The sequence below is a fragment of the Camelus ferus genome, chromosome X (genome assembly GCF_009834535.1).
Source record: "Camelus ferus isolate YT-003-E chromosome X, BCGSAC_Cfer_1.0, whole genome shotgun sequence".
Classification (NCBI taxonomy): Eukaryota; Metazoa; Chordata; class Mammalia; order Artiodactyla; family Camelidae; genus Camelus; species Camelus ferus.
Window position 1 is genome coordinate 40,930,616 of NC_045732.1, and position 18,278 is coordinate 40,948,893.

At 52.6% G+C, this 18,278-nt stretch overlaps 1 protein-coding gene across 1 annotated transcript in view; it reads left to right on the top strand.

Annotated features, from left to right (window-relative positions):
• The first annotated feature begins 2,316 nt into the window (after positions 1 to 2,316).
• The window catches only part of FGD1 (FYVE, RhoGEF and PH domain containing 1), a 36,612-nt gene continuing 20,650 nt past the window's right edge, over positions 2,317 to 18,278 (top strand). The window contains exon 1 of the mRNA XM_032474378.1: positions 2,317 to 3,124. Within this exon, the coding sequence (XP_032330269.1) occupies positions 2,818 to 3,124 (307 nt within the window). The 5' untranslated portion in view covers positions 2,317 to 2,817. The remainder of the gene's footprint in view (positions 3,125 to 18,278) is intronic.

The window sequence follows — 18,278 nt, forward strand, 5'->3', positions numbered from 1 at the left end:
TCAAAAGACACATCAAATGAGCAGAGATCTGAAGAACAAATGAAATGGCATTGGGGAGATGTGGAGAGAGTTTCTTGCAGATTCAACAGCATATGCAAAGACTTGGAAGCTAGACAGACTAAGAAACAGCCTAAGAATTTCAGCTTTGACTCAAGCATGGAGTCTGGAAAGGATGGCAGGAGTTAAATCATGAAGGGCCCAGCATAACCTTCCCTGTTGAGGAAGGTAGGTGTCCTTTTGAACCAATGGGGACTCACAGAAGGGTTCTAAACATGACGGTGATATGACTTGATTTGCCTTTTCAAAAGATCACACTGCCTACAGTGAAGAGTCTAGATTCCAGAGAACAAGACAAACAGGGAGGCCGTGACAGTATTCAGGTTAGAAATGGTGCTGGCCTTGATTAGGATAGTGGTGGCAGTCTCTTCATTAAGAGATGACATAATAAAATTTGGGAGATATTCAGAAGATAAAAATGACAGGACTTGGTAATTGCGTGGAGGAGAGAGGAGTCAGGGGAGTAGCTCAGGTTTCAGCTTTAACTGGGGTCATTCACAAAGGTAAGATAGAAAGAAGGACAAAAAGGTTGGGAAGAGAAAAAAAAAAGGTTGGGAGGAGGATGCCTTGAGTTGGAAAGAAGCTGAGGTCTTAGGTGTCTCTGGGGTATTCAGGTAGAGCTGTTGAGTAACCTGTTGAATGCATAGGTCAGGAGAAATACCTGGACTTGAGGTATCAAATTAGCAAAGAGATAATAACTGAAGCCATGGAAGTGACTGTGATAATTTTAGGAAAAAGCAGAGAGACAGAAGACAAGAGAGCTCAGGCCAAACCCTAAAGGGCAACAGCATTTAAGAGTTGGACAAGGAGGAGTCTGGAAAGTAAAAAGGAATTACCAAGGAAGTAGAACACTGAGAGTGTGGTGTCATGGAAGGGGTTTAAGGAGGGAGTAGTCACTAGTGCCAGATGCTACTAAGTCAAGCAGGATAACTTCTGAAAAGATTCCATTGGATTTAGTGACACAGGCCATGGCAGATCTTGATAGGAGCGCAGTATCAGGCAAGTAGTAGAGGCAGATTGGAGTGGGTTGAAAGATACGTGGGAAGTGGGAAAATTAAGACAGTTAAATGTAGGCGACTCTTTTGAGAACATTTATAGAGAGAAGAGAGGGAGGTGGTTGGAGAGGGAGTTTTTTTGGTGATTGCTTGTTTTTAGATGGAAGAGACCTTCGCATGTTTAAATGGTGATGGTAAGGAGCAAGGGACAGATTCTAGGCTTGGTGGAAGAAGTCAAGAACTTCCTTTTTGATGACTTCTGTTTACTCTCTGAAGTAGGAGGTGGGGTCATCTGCTGAGGGCTAGGGGGCAAATGGAGAAGTTAGGGGTTTGAGGAGAAGGGAGGTTAGAAATGGCTGTTGTGGAGCACGGGAGAGAAGGTTGCCTAGAGACCCATAGTAGAATTGTGGGTCAGCACCGAGGGCCTGGTAGAAGCTGGGGACCATGAGTTTACAGTGGCATGAATCTGTGAGGTTGAATAGTTTTCTCCAGTAGTGTTTAGCTGCCTGGGCGCAGATATGGAAAAGGCGGACAGTTGGACTGATCCAAGGTTGGGATGTTGCCAGGCGGATGCGACAATCTTGGGAACTGATGCTACTGGCAAGAGAGTGGCGAAGTAAAGGACCACGATGTCAGGTCTGAGCAGAGTAAAGAGTATCAAAGGCAAGTCCCCTATGAGCCAAGCCCTAGGGAAACTCTGGAACATGAGGAAGGGCTTCTAGAAAAGAGATTGGAGGAGAGCAGAGGGAGGAAGACCTGAGGTGGGACAGAAAGGCAGATTTAGGGGGTTGAGCCCGTAGACTAGGTAGTGTGGGACCAGGGAAAGGAAGGGAGGGCAGGCATAGGGGGAATTTTTAAGGGGAAGAAGGAGGGCCTTGAGGGCGGCCGCTGCGAGAATTGAGGCCGGCCCGACTGAGGGGGCGTGGCCAGGCGCAAATCCCGGGCGAGGGGGCGGGGCCCGGGTAACTGGGTCCCAGCGCCTCTGTGGCTGCGGCTGCCTCAGCGACGGCTCCCGCCTCCCCACCCCCCTTCCTCGGGCTCCTTCCCGCCCGCCGCCGCGGAGACCCAGGCCGAGGCTGGGGAGGACGGTGGAGCCGGGCCCAGGCTGTTCCCCTGCCCCCGCGGCTGGAGCGTCGTCCGGAGGGATTGGCTGAGGGAGAGTCCCGCAGCCCGAGCTCAAGGCGCACACGCGCGCCCCCCGCCACCGCCGTCCTCTCTTCCCTCCCTCCCCTTCCCTCTCCTCCCCTCCTCTCCGCCCCCCAGCCTCCGCTGCGGCGGGAGGAAGAACCCTTTCCGACCAGCCAGGAGAACCCAGATCGATTCCCACTTGGGGAGAAAGAAGAGACCCCGCACTCGGAACAGACCGGCAGCTCGCCCCGGGGCCACGGAAGTGGCTCGTCGCTGAGGAGAGAGCCCTTGCCGAGCGTAGCCCCCCGACCCTCACCCAGCCGCTGCCGCATAGACAGCGCTCCCCAGCGGGCCCCCGGCCCCGCCGAGCCCACACCCCGCGCGGGGCCCGGGCCGGCGATGCCTGGCACCGCAGCGGCGGTGGCCGCGGCTGCTGCTGGTATTGCCACCGCTGCCACGGCTGCTGGTCCGGGCCCGGGCCGGGGGCTCAAGTCTCCGCAGTGGGGCTGAGCCCGCAGCCCCGCCCCCCGAGCCTGAGGCCGCTGCTCCGCCGGGCGCCGGGCCTCCTCCGCCCGCGCCTCCGCCCCAGGAGCTGGAGCCAAGCGGGGAGCCTGGGCCCCGCGCCCAGGCCCGGACCATGCATGGCCACCGAGCCCCGGGGGGCGCCGGGCCTTCCGAACCCGAACACCCAACCGCGAACTCCCCCGGCATCCCTCCACCGGCCTATGTCGACTCGGACCCTGGAGCTTCGGAGCCTGGACTGCCGGTGCCCAGGGGCTCAGGTTTGGCTCTCGGCACCCCCTTGGATTCCCAGTTTGCCGGACCCTCGGACGCCAGCCTGGGCGTTGCTCCAGGCCCCCGGGTCTTGCCCTGCGGCCCCAGTCCTCAGCACCATCGGGCCCTGCGCTTCTCCTACCACCTGGAGGGCTCACAGCCCCGGCCTGGTGAGTGATCGAGAGAGCATGGGAGCCCGGGCCACGGGCCTGGGAGCGGGTTCTTGTTCTCGGGCCCTCTAAGCCCCACCTCGGGGCCGGCCCGTTCATCCCAGCCCTTCGAGTCTCCTCATCCCCCAATCCCTTCCTTCGCTTCTCGGCCTTCGTCCAATTCTTTCAAACCCTGTCCCCTGTCTCCTTTCTGTCCCCTGTGCCCCCTCAACCTTTCTGACCCCCTTCTCTTCTTCTGTCTGCTGAGGCTAATGGGAGAGGGAGCACTCTAAGTAAAGGGAGCAAGATTTCAAGGCAGTAAGGGGGGTTTGGTTGGAGGAACCGGGGTTTGTTTGGAGGAATGGGAGAAAAGGAGTCTCCCATTTGCCAAGCGCCTGCATTGTGCCGGGCACTGGGCTGGGTGCTTTACATGGGTTCTCATTTCATCCTCAGGAGCCTCCTGTGAAGTAGGTATCATTAGCCCCATTTTTTAGGGGAGGAAACTGAGGCTCAGAGAAGTTAAGTAACTTGCCCAAGGTCACACAGCTAGTATGGAGACAGGATTCAAAACCAGATCTATTTGAGTCTAAAGTCTGTGGTCTTTCTGCTTTCCAAACTGAGGTTGGAGACCATGAAAGTAATGCCAAGCCTTCTGCTTATGTGATTTTCTCCTGTACTGTTCAGCAGCTCTGGAGTATGAGTGGAAAAAAAAAAAGAAGGATGGTGGATTGATCCAAGGTTGGGGTTTTGCCAGATGTGTGTGGCAGGAGGACAAGGGAAGGAGGGAGTAGAAGGTGCTGATGAGAGAGAAAGGTAGAAGAGGTGGGCCTTGAGGGCCAAGCCAGAGGGGAGGGCTGGAGGGGCTGGTAGGCAGGGAGACAGCAGAAAGGTGAGGGGGAGGCAGAAGCCAGTTGTAGCAGAGCTGGAGAGCTGCAGGCCTACAAGGTTGTGAGGAGAAGTCAGGATGCTTGAACTTGGATTTGCAGAGATGGGGCAGCTCTAGGTCAGAATGGGGCCACAGACCACTGCCTAGAGAAGCCTTTGTGCTGCACAGACTTGAGTGTCTGAGGAGTCCAGCAGGGCCTCCTCCATCTGGGGACACCCTATGTGGACCTGAGCCCAGGAGCTATGGAGGAAGAGCAGTATCTTCCACTGGGCAGCACTGAAGGAGCTATTGAGCCTCTGGGGCCTCCCAGGGCTCACATCCCAGGCTCCACGGCTTGGGGGGCTGTGGCCCAGCACCAGGTAGCAGCAGTAAAGCATAAAGTATGAGCAAGATGTGTCCCTTGCTGCTCTTATGACCTTGGGCTAGTCATGGAACCTCTGGGAGTTTTCAGGGGCTCCCTGGGTGTGGGGCCAGAGATAACCAGCTGACAAGAGGCCTTTAACACCCTGCCCAGCATGTTGCTCCTGCTGACTTTCCAAACTCCCCTTGACAGACACTGTGTGGAGCAGGCTACTTGCCCACTTTACTGCAGCACCTTCTTTCAGATCCCAAAATAATGCCAGAAGCACTACCACCTCAGGGCGTTTGCATCTGCTTTTCCCTCTGCCTGGCAGCTCTTCCCCCTGCTGTCCACCTGGCTTGTTCCTCATCTTTCAGATCTCAGCTCAGATGTCAGCCTCCTCTGAGAGACCTTCCCTGATCACTTTAGGTAGGGCAACTTGTGGGTCTCCAAGGAAGGCACTTCCATGCTTGCCCTTAGTACATCTGCAATTAGCTTCTCCTATGTGCCTACTTATTTATTGCCTGTCTTTCACAACTAGAACATGAGCTCTGTGAGGGCAAGGGGATTGTTTCTGTTTTGTTCACCGTTGTATTCCCAGCAGTTAGCATAGTGCCTAGCACACAGAAGGTGCTCAACAAACCCTTGTTGAAGAAGTGCCTGAACAGATACAAAGGGAGCACATAGTAGGCCATCAGTAACTACTGTCTAAGAGAAGGACAACTGAACTCTTACCCTCCAGATACTCTTGGTGTGGGAGTCAGTAGCTGGGCAGCATCTAGACCCCAGGTCTCTGGCCTCTGGCCTCTGATCAATACACAGTGGTGATTCTGAGTCGCCTTCCCACTCCCCCAATCCTTCCAAATTGCCAATCACAGTACCTATCCTGAACCACACTCCCCTCCTCCCTGCAAAAAAGCAACACAAAGTTCCTGCAATACTTTTTCCCTGTGAAGTCCCTGCCTCTGTAATTGGTGGGTGTCTTTTTCTTTTTCTATTTGTTTTTTTTTTTTTTCACTTCAAGATGAGGATTGGGAATAAGAAAGGGGTCAGGGAAGGACCTGGCCTTCCATCCAACTGTTCCTAACTGACTCACTGTGGGACCTTGGGTGAGTGACTTCCCTTCTCTGAGCCTCAATTTCCTCATCTAGAGAGTGCCATGAGGAGTCTATGAGATACTGGTTGCAAAGCCTGCAGAATGAAATGAAATTTAAAAAAAAATAAGAGAAAAACCTTCTGAAGAGGAGGCGGAGGAATTACTCAGGCCCTGGCAAGACAAGCACTGGGCCATGTGATTCACAGCAACATGGGGTGTGAGAGGCCCGCCTCCCCCACTGCCCAGCCAGCCCAGGGGTAGGCACAAGTGACTTGCTTCTCTCTCCACAGGACTCGCCTATAATTGGCCCAAAGAGGGCAGGGTTGGCAGTTGTAGGGTGTGTGTGTGTGAGAGAGAGAGAGAGAGTCTTGAGCTACAATTAAAGGGTTGAAACATTTTAGTCCACATGTTAAGATTTCTGTGTGCCTCCCAGCTTCCTCCCTCAGACTGCTGAGGCCTTTATTGAATCACCCTTCTTAAGGGCCAGTGGCCCCATCCTGGGGGGGGGTACTTTTAAAATTAATATATGTTATCCATGTGAAAAGTTTTGAATTGCTTCAAACTGCTTTCTCTTTTAGTTACCCTGATTCCTCATGGGAGGATGGGGGGATTGTTTTTATGCCCATTTCCTGGGATGATAAAACCTAAGGCCTTATTGGGTTACTGAGATAATTCATGAGATACCAGAGAGGGCTCTGAGAGAGTCAGAAAGGAGTTCCCAGATGATGGTTTGCTCATAGAGATTTAGGGGGGAAGGTGTGAGAATATCTTTCCAGGTGCTGGGTGAGGGATAGCTTGGGCCTGTCCTTAGCTTAGTTGAAAGAGTTGCACCTGATGTTAAAGCCTTTTCGTGGGTAGTGGAAAAACTGGTCCAGTTGAAGGGGTAGCAAGAGGGGCTGCTCCTTCTGATTTGGAGCCTGGGGCATCATGAGAGACTCTAAGAGTTAGAATTGGAGCTGGAAAGGCCCCTAGTCATTGTCTGGCTCTGGGTTTCCCAAACTGGATGAACATCAGAATCTCTTGTTGACTTTGAAAAAAGTAAATGTGATTCCCAGACTCTACGTCCAGAATCTTAGGGTTGCAACCCAGGAATTTATTTTCAAAGCTCCCCAGGTGATTCTGATATATAGCCTAGAATGGGAACCATGTTTGAGCTGGGGCATTGGAGGCTCCAAGAGGCAGTTTAGCCTGGTCCTACAGTGAGTCAGCATCATTAGGATGCTACACCAGCCTCCACTCTAAGGCCCTCTCCCCAAAGGCCCTATGTGGGCCTCCCACCATAACTCCCAACCTTGAAGGGAGGCATGGGACCTAAGCTAAAGGGAGTAAGTCAACCTCTCACCCACATACACACAAACACTAGCAGCCTCAGTTTACCCTTTATGCCTAGCTCTCGTGTATGGCTGCCATTTGGCAATTCAAGCTGAAAGGAAGTTGCAGTTCAGGGACTCTAGGCAGAGGAAACCCTGGTATCAGCAGCACCCAGTGCACGGCCTGACCCAAAGGAAGGGCTCTAGAGGGGTGTCGGCAAGGTTTGTAGATTTAGGAGGAACTGGGAGGGCAGTTCAGGTAGGAAGTTTGGTGGGAGCAAAGTCACAGAGACATAGGGCATCCTGGGATGGGGGCTGGTATTGAAAGGGGTGAAGAGATAAGGCTTCGAAAGGGACTTTATCCTGAGGGCAAAGGTAGGGGAATGATGTGCTCAAATGCCGGTGTTTGCGAAATCCCCGTAGCTGCATGTGGAGAGTGGATGGTAGGGGCTCAAGAGTGGGATCAGGGAGACAGGCAGGTGGGGGTTGCAGTCATCCCAGCAAGAGGTGATGGTAGCTTGGGTTAGAGCGATGGCAGGAGAGGAAGGTAAGATCTGAGAGATATTTTGGTGCTCACACAGACAGGTATTGGTGGTGGCTTGTATGTAGAGGCCAAGGAAGAAAGAAAAGTCCAGGATGAGCCTGGGTTGTTTTCTGAAACCAACTACAGTGACCTGGTGGATGATGGTGTGGCCATCTACATGCAAGAGAAGGAGCAGGTTTGGGGGCAGATACTGAGTTATGTTTGAGACTTGTTGCATTTGAGAGGCCTGGGGGGACATCCAAGGTGGATATGGTCAGCAGGCATTTGGATGTAGGGTTGGAAAGCCCAGAAGAGAGGTCTACACCAGAGATGTTTGGGAGTTCTCACCACCAATGTATACCACAGACCACATAGCGGCTCATGGGGAGAGTGTGCGTGGTTCTGGGGGCTGGTCCCATCCTTGAAGACAGAGATAGTGAGGGGAGCAGAGTCACTCTGGGGAGGATCATTCATTACCTGCAAAACTTGTTTGCCTTAGAAGTGGCAAAGCAGTTTTTAAAACATTTGCATAAAGCTGAGACCCGTTTCAAATAAACTGAGGGTAGTTGCTATTGCAAAGAACAGAGGGAGTACTCCCGAAAAGCAAATCAAACACTGGTAAAGTAAATTCCTATGGCTCCCTTGATGTTCTCCCTGTTGAGGGCATCCCGAGAGGCCATAGGGGGAGGTTGCGCATGGAAGGGAGAAGAGGGGACTCATGACAGGAGGGGATGGTGGGCTCTGCTGGAGATTTTTGGAAAGCAGCAGTTTGAGATTCCAGGGTTGTGTCTGGGAAAAGGCCCAGATTTGGTGCCTATTCAGCTGGGGCCTTCCAGATCAATACAACCCAATGTAAAGACTCTGGGTAGCTGTGAAAAGGACTTCCCCAGACAGAACTAAAACAATTGAAGTTTCCAAGTTGCAAATGGTTGGCCTCTTCAGGTGCCTCTGCCCCAGGGGGAGGGCCTGGCTGGGGCTACCTGCTCCTTCAAGGGTGAGTGGCAGCTAACAGTGCCCCAGACAGATACCAACCATGGCTTTCTGGGGGCCAGTTAGCTAAATGTCTTAGGCAGATGTGGAGCTGGCCAGACATTGACTGGGTGGGGCTAGGACCTGTCTGGAACGAGGGCAGGAAGCGCAGTCTGCCATTGGCCAGCCCCGAAGAGTTAAGTGCCCTCATCTGGGGAGAGCAGACATCCTTGGAGCAGTGAGTCCAGTCTCCAGGCTTCAATACCAAGTTCCTTGGAGCTGCAAGAACTCACACCTCCAAAAGGTGCCCCAAGATGCAGGGTAATAGCACTCCTGACTCTGCCCCTGGTTCACTGTGTCCCCAGGCTTCCCTTCCCACCGCAGGGTCTTAGTTTCCCCGTTTGTAACATGGAGGACCTAGTCATCGCATTTGCCTGGCATGTAATAGGGCATCAATAAGTACTTGGTGAGCAAATAGAGCATTTCTCCATTTAACAAGTTCTTATTGAGTACCTACTACGTGCTTGGCCCTGTGTGAGTTGCTGGGTGGCAGCAAGGCAGGCACAATCCCTGTTCTCATGGAGCTCCTTTCTGGCAGGGAAGACACACATTCCTGACAAGTAATTCCAAGCGCAGATGCTGCAGGACCATATGAGGAGGAAGCGGGCGGGGAAAAGAGGACACTTGAGTTGAGATCCGAAGGATAAATAGGAGTCCAGAGGTAAAAGAGAAGCAGAAAAACCGTTCAGGCCCATGGGAATGACATGTGCCAAAGCCCCAGGCAGAGGAGAGCACTTTCGAGGAACAGACAAGAGGCCTTTGTGGCTGGAGGGTGGGGGTGGGGAAGTGCTCACGAGCTGGGCCTTACTTGTCCCCTGCTCAGGAGTTTGGAGTTCACCCCGGAGGCAATGGGAGCCCTTCCCCAGACTGCAGGAATTGAAGGGGACTGTGTTTTCACAAGCCGGTTGTGGTGTGGAGAATAGCTTGTAGAGGGCCCTGAGGATGGGCGGGAAATCAGTTAGGAGGCTGGAGTGGGAGGGGGGAAGTCTATGGATTCCTGAGCTCCTAGGAAGTTGAATCTGCAGGGCTTGGGGTCTGGCTGGATGTGTGAGATGAGCGAGAGGGAGGAGTCGCAGAGAAAGCCCAGCCTCTGGCTTAGGGAGCTGGGTGGATGGAGGTGCCTTTCCTGGGGTGGGGAAGCAGGAGGAGGAGCCACTAGGGGCTGGGGTACGCCTGTGGTTCAGGATGCCCTGAGTCTGAGGAGCCCGAAGAAGGGGAATCTAGGTGGCAGTGCCCAGTAGACATCAACCATGCCCATCTGGGCCCCAGACTGAGGGTAGAAGGGTGAGGGGCACAGGTGTGTTGCTGAGGCCCAGAGAGGGAACTGAAGGCTTTTCTGGGTGCTGGCGCCTTCTCACCCTCCGTGGCACTTCCCCATGGCCCGTGCAGAGAAGGGGTTAAGTCAGGGAGGGAAGGCTCCTGTAGAAAGAGGGAAAAAGGCGGGACTGGCAGGGCTGGCCCCAAGGAGCTGCAGCTGGCATAGAAGCCCTTCCGCCTGGGCCTGCTAGGCCCTCGCCGCCGCCTACGCCGCCTTCAACTTCACCTTCACCTTCCCTGCTCCCCCTCCAGCTTCTTCCTGGCTCCCCTAGGCCGGGCCTCCCTGCCTAATGCATTCCAGGTGTAGACTCAGCCCCCCTCCCCCACCCGGGTAGGCCAGGGAAGGGGGCAGGGAAGGTGCGGGTCTCTTTCACTCTGCATCTCTTAGGGGCTCCCAGTCTCCAGATCTCACTGCTTGTCTCCGGAGAATTCCTTCAGGGCTCTCTGTTTGGGCCCCTTGTCTCTGGCAGGGGCAGGCAATGGTGAGAGGCCCTCACAGCTCTGCCACTTTCTGGCTTCATGTGACCCTGGGTGAATCAGCTCATGCCTCTGAGCCTCGGTTTACTCATCTATAAAATAGGGTTATCGGCCCCACCTCCTGGGGTTGTTAGGATTAAATGCCACAGGTAAAGCACTCAGTATGGTACATTGTAGCCATGTTCAACAAGTGGCCCTGGCCTGCCTTTTTGGTCCCTACCCCTTTGCCTCTCTGGGCCGTCATCCCTCACTGTCTCTGTCTTCTCGCTTCTAACTTGTCCTCCCTTTTTTTCTGTCTCCTCCTCTAGCTGTCTAATTCTCTAGGTCTCTGTAGTTTTCCTGTCTTCTTCCTCATCTTTGTCCCGTCTCTGTCTTTTTCCCTCATAATCTCTGTGTCGCCACCACTCGATTTTGACCAGGCCTCTGGGGAGGGGGGAGGGGGGAATGGGTGGGTGTTGGGGTCCCTGGGGTTACACACAACATGGGTCAGAGGGGCCATCCCCTAGCGGCTTTGTCCTCTAGGGGAGGGAAATCCCGGCCAGCGTGGCAGCCCCAGCACCGGGTAATTACTGCCCCCAGTGCTCCCAGCTGCAGCTCCACTCCCTTCCTTTCCTGTCCTCTGAAGTCCCCAGCCCCTCCCCGGGGGTGGAGCTACCACCCCCAGCCTTCTCTGGCCTCAGGTCCAGAGACGCTTGGGAGGAGGTAGCCAGGCCCTCACAGCAGTCAAGCAACTGGAAGAGGGATGGGCTGCCTCACAGCGGTCAAGCAACTGGAAGAGGGATGGGCTGCCTCTGCTCCCATGTGGCTGTGTGGTTTGTGTGTGTGTGTATATGTGTGTGTGTGGGGGGTGCGCACACGCACACTAATATGCCTGGCTGCCTAGCTGTCTTTGTCGCTGTGGATATCTTAATGTTCTTGTTTCTATATATCCATGTGTATGTTTGAGTATGTGTCATTATATATCCGTGTGTGTCTGTGTGTATCTTTGGGTCTGTATATGTTATATGTTCCTGTATTCCTACTTGTGTGGCACCTTGGCTCAGTCTGAGCCCCTGAGGGCTTTTAGATGTTTCTGCATGTAGGTCTCTGTAGATCGTGTGTGTGTGTGTGTGTGTACGTGTGTGTACGTGTATGTGTGTGTGTTTCTGTGCCAGTGTCTGTCTCTGTACGGCCCCTATGGGTCTGTATCTTGGTACTAGTGGTTGGCGTAGGAGGAGGGTGCCTGTCTGTCTTTTGGCCTTTCTTGCCCCTTCCTCCTGTTCTGGAACTTTCTGGCAAACCCAGGACTCTGTTCAGTGTGCCCTTCAAACACACTCTCACCTCCCCACCCCTAGTATCCACACCTTTTCTCACTTTTTTTCCCTTGCCTGCAGAACTATAACCCGAAAAAATGCACCCCAGCCTGGACAGCTGAACTCAAAAACCATTTCCTTTAGAAAGGCCTCTCCCCTCCCCCTTCAAATATGCCTTCTTTCCCAACTCAGCAAATGTTGACTAAGGATGTGCTCTGTGACTCCTGTCACAGACGCACTTGGGATCCAGTCCCAGCTCAAGCACTTCTAGCTGTGTATCCTCAGGTAAATTATTTTGCTTCTCTGTGCCTCAATTTCGTCATCTGTAAAATGGAGCTAATAACAAACAGGGTTGTTAGGAGGATGCCATACAAGAAAATAGCAATACAATGCCTGGAGCAGAGTAGAAACAACAAACAGTTGACTCCCCCATACCTTATATCCTCCATTAAAAAGTGAACACCTCGAGTTCCAGAGAGTTCTAAAAGTTCTTGCAATCCCCTCCTGTCTTCGCCTGGCATCCTGCACAGGGCAGAACGTAAACTGGACCAGACAGAACAAAAGGCAGATTCCAGTTCAGGAACTGCTGACCAGTATCGCATGAGCCAACTTCCTGAGGCTGCTCAGGCCTAGAAGAGACTGGGCCCTTCACGGGGTGGAGGAGGGGACCTCCAAAGCTGCCGCCCAAGGGCCAGAGCACATCAGATAGAGCAGGAGGTAAATGGCAGAGGTGGAAGGAGCCTTGAGGACCATCTAACTAAGACATTGCAAAGGGGTGGCCCACAAGTTGAATTTGACTCACAAATTTCATTTGGCCTACTCATTGTTTTTAAAATTAGGATATTTCACATAAAAGCCTGGATTTCTGATTCTTTTGAAATATTGGAAGACCTGAAATTTCAGGGCTCCTTTACTGCAAGGTGACAGAGGGGAGAAGCTGCTGTCCCTACTTTAGGTGAGGCTTATGCTCTCCCATTTACCCCTGTCCTCACCATTCCCTATTGCATTATTGTCCCATTTTACAGAATGTCCTCACTTTACACAAGGGGCCACACTTTACAGAAATGTGCTTCACTTTACAGAAGAAGCCTCACTTTACAAAAGAGTTCCTCCCTTTTACAGAACAGCCTTCTATTTTGTCAAAGAGCCCTTCATTTACAGAAGTCACCCATTTTACAAAAAGGTCTTTATAGAACTCTCCTCACTTTACAGAATGTCCGTCCACTTTGAAGAAAGCGCCTCCGTTTTGTAGAAACTTCTTCCCTTTACAGAAGGGGCCTTCTTTTTATCAGAGAGAGCTCCATTTTACAGACTGTTTCTCCATTTTTCAGGAGGGAAGCGCCTTACTTGCCAGAATGAGTCCCACTTTACAGAAGTGCCTTCACTCTACAGAAGGTGCCTCCATTTTTCTGCAGAATCCTTATGTTCACAAGACCAGTCCACTTCAAGAGAGAAACCTTCAGGCTACACACACAAGGTTCCTGTAGACAGCACCCCTTGCACTTCTGATTCTTGACAGAGCTTTGTGTTTAAACTTTCAGAGAGAACATCTGCCAGGCCAAGCAAGGCCTGGGTACAGTCTGACCGCAAAGGAGGAACAGGGCAGCTGGGCTGGACCTCACATTCAAGGGGCAGGTGGGAAGAGGTGGGGCAGCTACGCCTTTACTCCCTGCTTTTTTTCTCAAGCTGAGGAACTCTCCTTCCCCCACGGAGCTGGCTTGCCAAAGGACACTTTCTTATTTGCTGTTGTTCTTTTTTCTCCACTCCCTCTGTTCTTTTTCCCCACCCCACCACACCCCACCCCACCCCCAGGAATTCCAACTGTCCCAGGGGCCTACCTCAGCCTGGAGAGGCAGAGATCTGGGGGCTGCTGGGAGAAACGTGCACTGGGAGTCAGGAGGCCTGAGTGCTGGGGCTGGCTTCTGCCTGCTCTAGCATCTCATCGGTTCCTCATCATGAGAAGCACGCACATATTCTCCCCATTTTGTAGATGGAGAAATTGGGGTCCAGAGTGGTGAAGCACTTCTCCAGGTCACCAGGGAGTTAATGGCTGTGATCCAGCCTGGGGCCCTATTAGCAGTCTTGAGGTTAAGCCAAGTCTACAGCTGGAGAAGGGAGATGGGGTGCTGCTGGCCAAGGGAGGGGGAGAGCTGGGAGCTGAAATCCCCGGGAAGAGGTGAGGGTCCAATTCCAGTGGTAATGGGAAAAAGGAGGAGTCTTTGCCCTCAAAGTCAGCTAGAGGGTACACCTGCTCTGCCAGTAAGCCCAGAAGCACACACTCAGGGCACCTTTCAAGCAGGGGCATGAAGCGACCAGCGACAATTTTTGGAAGGATTTTTGCTATTTCGGTAACAGTAAGTTGTCATGGGAAAATTCCAAAGTCTGCTATACTTCTTGACACTTATTTTGTTTTTGGTTTATATATTTGAATTGAATTGGAATTGGGGAGAGGGGATACCATTGTCTTTTCTCTGCCATCTCGTCTCTAGTAAGAATCCCATCCTGACTTGAAGAGCTGTCAAGGAGAGTGGGGCTGGATTCTGTGTCCGTCTCTAGCTGGGTTTGCTCATGTTTCTTGGTGTGTTGATAGCTCTGTGTTGGGATGCTGCCTGCAGCCTGTGGGTTTATGTATCTGTGTGAAGAGTTTTGTGTCTTTGTAGATGTGCGGTTCTGTTGGCTTTCAAGTTCAACCAACGTTGCTCTGTGGGTGGGTGGGGGGCACTATGCTCTTTCCCTTCTTTGTGTCATGGACTCCCCCAAACCAGGGAGCTGTGATTATTATACTATTTTCCAGACAAGCAAACTGAGGCTCAGATAGATGGCGAGGCTTGCCCAGGGTCACACAGCTAGCGAATGAGGCTACTGGGATTTAACTGGGGTCTGTGTGATTCCTGAACCAGATGTTCCTAGTGAAGGCTCCGCAGCACCTTATCCCGTGTAGTCTGGTCAGTGAGTGTCATCACGCCACTCTTCTTAGGAATAGTCAAGTACCACAGGTGTTTAATTATTGATTTTGTTTTTTAATAAATAAGACCAGATTCAAGGTTGTCCCTGAAATAATGTCACTGTCACAAACATTTAGGTGCCTATTACAGGGAAATTAGGTAGAGCCCACAGCTTGTCTGAGGCTTAAATGGACAAGAGTCTGGGGGGCCCTGGCTGCCAGGTGCCACCTCAGAGGCCTGAGTCTGCCTCATTCATTAGAATCCCTTCCTGACTAGGGTTGCTGGAATTCACCACGAAAAAGTACAGTTAGATTTGAACTTCAGTTACACAGCAAAGGTTTTTTAGTATAGCATAATAAATTTTAGTACAAGTATGCATGAGGCATGCTTATACTAAGAAATTATTCATTGCTTATCTGAAATTCAAACTTAGCTGGGCATCCTGTCCCGGGCCTCTCCCTCCCTTGAGTTTCCCAGTCCCGACCGGCTGACCCCCTTGCACTTCCTTAGCCACACTTAGCCCTTCCTGCATGAGAGTCTCTTGTCTTTGAGATTGGGAGCTCCCTGAGGGTCAGGACCAAGATAGCCCTTCAGCCTGCAGAGAGCTGGTTGGAGCACACACCCTCACGCCCACAGCAGAGACCAGGCAGAGCCCAGGCATCCTGGGATGCCCAGAGTGGGCTTCCTGTCGGCAACAAGAGACCCCTGAGTGTGGTTCTGTGTGCATAAGCTTGTGCTAAGCATGCTGCATGTAGATGTGTGAGCATCTCTGTGGTCCTCACTGGGTCTCTGATTGAAGGCTGTGCACAGTGTATGGCTTGGTACGTTTTCACAAAGTGTCATGGTGTCTGCTCATGTGACTTTCTGTTTGGGGCATGGGTTGGGGCTCTTTGTGGACTCTGCTCTAATGGGCACTGGGGACTCTGGTAAACCCAGTGGTCAAGGGTACAGTGCTAGAGGAGGACCTTGTCAGTATGTAGGTGTGGGTGTGGGTACCTGTGTGAGAGAGAATATCATGGATTATCAACCTTAAATAATGGAATGGAGAAAATCAATGCAGGACCTAACTAGGGGCGGGGAGGTGGAGTATGTGTAGGGGATGGGTCAGTGGGAAGGGCCATGGTACCTAGGGCAGGAGACGGCCTCCCCTGGGAGCTCCTCTAGGAGAGAGGTAGGATTTTCACACACTCCAGCACAGAGTCTACTGGGCTCAGAGCAGGGCTCAGAAATATTGGGGGACCAAACTAAGCCAAGGAGAGCCAGGGTGTAGCATGGTCGTTAAGGGCCAAGAGGCCTAGCTGAGAAATTTCTATTTTCCCTACAGGCAATGGGGAGTCATGGAAGGTTCTGGTGCAGATAAGTGTCATGACCTGAACTGGAGGCCCATCTAGTCACCTGGAGGTGACCTGGAGCCAAGGGGGCCACTAAGGGGAAACATAGGAAGAGACAGGGAAATATAGGCAGAAGGACAGGGACAGGGAACCCTGAAATAGGAGAGGGAGGGATCTTAAATCTTCTTCCCTCAGGGAAGCCCTGCCTGGTTCTTGGCCAGACCTTGTCTCCTGAACTGGAACCCTGTTGCTATAATCTGTGGGCAGGCTTGAGGGTATTGCTCTCACTAGCCACACCAGCTCACAACTTTCTAAAGCACTGGGGCACACCCCTGCCCCTCTGGGTTCCCCTCTTTTCCAGCTTCCTCTTGGAAAGCAGGGTTAAGAAAAGGAGTCCTGTCTAGAATCAGTCTGCTGAAAGTCTGTCACTGATTTGCTGTGTAACCTCGGGCAAGTCACTACCCCTCACACTGCCTTCATCTCCTCATTAGAAAATTGGGTTGACAGTCCATGCCCCTCTCACCTGGGAATCCAGGGTGTCCCTGAATATTCAAATCCCATTCTACAGGGCTGCCTGCAAGGAGGCAGAGAAAGGAGGGACTGTGGGCTCCTGGGTGAGGTGGGTGAGGAGGGAGCAGAGAGTGAGCCAGAGCAGGACCATAGAGGGTGGTATGGTCACCTCATGCTGGGACAAACAGTGGAGAGAGGGAGAGGCCCCAATCAGGGGCCTCGCTGCCCTGTATAGACTGGCTTGCCCAGGGAGGCCCGCCTGCTTTGAGCTGTGGAGACAGGGCCAGCAGGGCACCTCCAGGCCCAACGAGGCAGGCAAGGAGCACCTGGGATCCGGGCACCTATATGTGTATCCCTGAGAGGGGTCTCTGCACAGTGAGGTGCCTGGCTTTGCTCTCTGTCTCTGGCCCTGTCAGCAGCTCTCCGCGTCTCTCACTTTCTCTGGCCATGTGTCTCTCGAACTATGTCTCAGCTTGTGCCACCCTCCAAGGTGATTCATCCTCCTCAACCCCACGCCCAGGGGGAGGGCAGGGCAGGACCAGACCAGGATGTGCTGAGCAGGGCAGGGTGAGCAGCCCAGCTGAGCTGAGAGGAGCACCTCCTCCCAGCCAGGGCCCTGCCTGCTCAGGTGGGAAAGGAAGTGAGGAAACTACACCCAAAGCCAGGTAGAGGGGTCGGGGAGGGGGGCTCAGCCTGGGACCTGAGGCACCATGTTCCCTCAGGGCTGGGAGGGGACCTTTAGCCTGAGTCCCCTGGGGCCTATGTGAGTAGATTATGGCCTGGATGGAGTCAAGGACCCAGGGAAGCTGCTGGAGCCCTGTGGGTTGGGCTACTCCTTCCCTCCAGGACTGGGAGATTTAAAATTCCTTGCTGCTTTCTTTTTTTTTTTTTTTTTGCCTATGTGACCTGGTCTCTGTGTGTGTTGTAGCTGTGTGTTTTTGCTCCAGAGACCACATGTGACACCATGACTGTTTAGACTAGGAGGCAAGTGTCATGTGTATGTATACTTGAGCCCCTGGGACACTGTGGACATGTTTGTTTCATTAGTATAACATAGTAAAATTATACCACGTGTCTGCGATTGTGTGTCTGTTTCTGGATACATGGCATGTGACTTTGTGCTGTTTTGACATTGTGTAAGGTTGTGTCTGACGTGGCATAATGACCGTGTAGCTGTAGTCCTGTAACTGTGAACCATTTGCAGGTGTGTGAACCTGCAATACCATATTATCGTGTGTATGACACTCCAATTGTGAGTGGCCTTGCAGTTGTGAGAAACAGTGTAAATGACACTGTATTTCTTTGTGACTCAGTGGATCCCTATTTGAAGACTGTATAAGTGGGTATGTGATGGTAAGTGATTAGGGGATTGTATGAGGCCGTGTGTAAACGGTAGGTTTGCCACTGTGTGACTTACGTCTTTGTGACTGTGCATGACCATGTTTGCCAGTATGAGGCTGTGTGATAATATGTGGAGTTGTGACTGTGGGTCTCTGTGACTATGTGTGATGAGGCTTTCAGGAGAATGATGGCATGTGATTGGATGTTTGAATTTGTGTGGCCCCACAGTTATGCAAAACAGTGTAAATACCACCACATGTTTATGTGACTGAATGGACCCATTTGTGATTGGTCATGTAGGACACTGTATGACATGGGGTGAGAGACCCTCTGCAGCTGTGCTGGGGCACAACAAAACCGATACCACACATGGGTGGGAGCTCTGGGGGCTCTTGGCTGCCACTCACCCTCTCGTCCTCACACCGGTTTGCTTTCATCCCTCCCTACACGGCAGCCTTGCATGGCTCCCTTCTGCTCACAGGATGGTCGCCCAGCTCCTCAGACTGCCATCCAGAGCCTGCCCTCTCTGCTCTGCCCTGCTGTCCCCCTACCTCCACCCCAACTCCCTGACCTCTCTATTATCTGAAACCCGCCAAAGCTCCCTGCCCAGCCAAGCCCACACTCCTTCCCTCAGGATGTGTCATCCCTGTGGGGCAGGTCCCTCACACCTCCCAGTCTGAAACTTCTCTCCCAAGTGTGACCATCTCCCTCAGGACCAAAGACCCCCAGGTGGGTTTAGGGAGCCCACAGTGAAGGAAGAGGGACAGTGCAGAAAGGC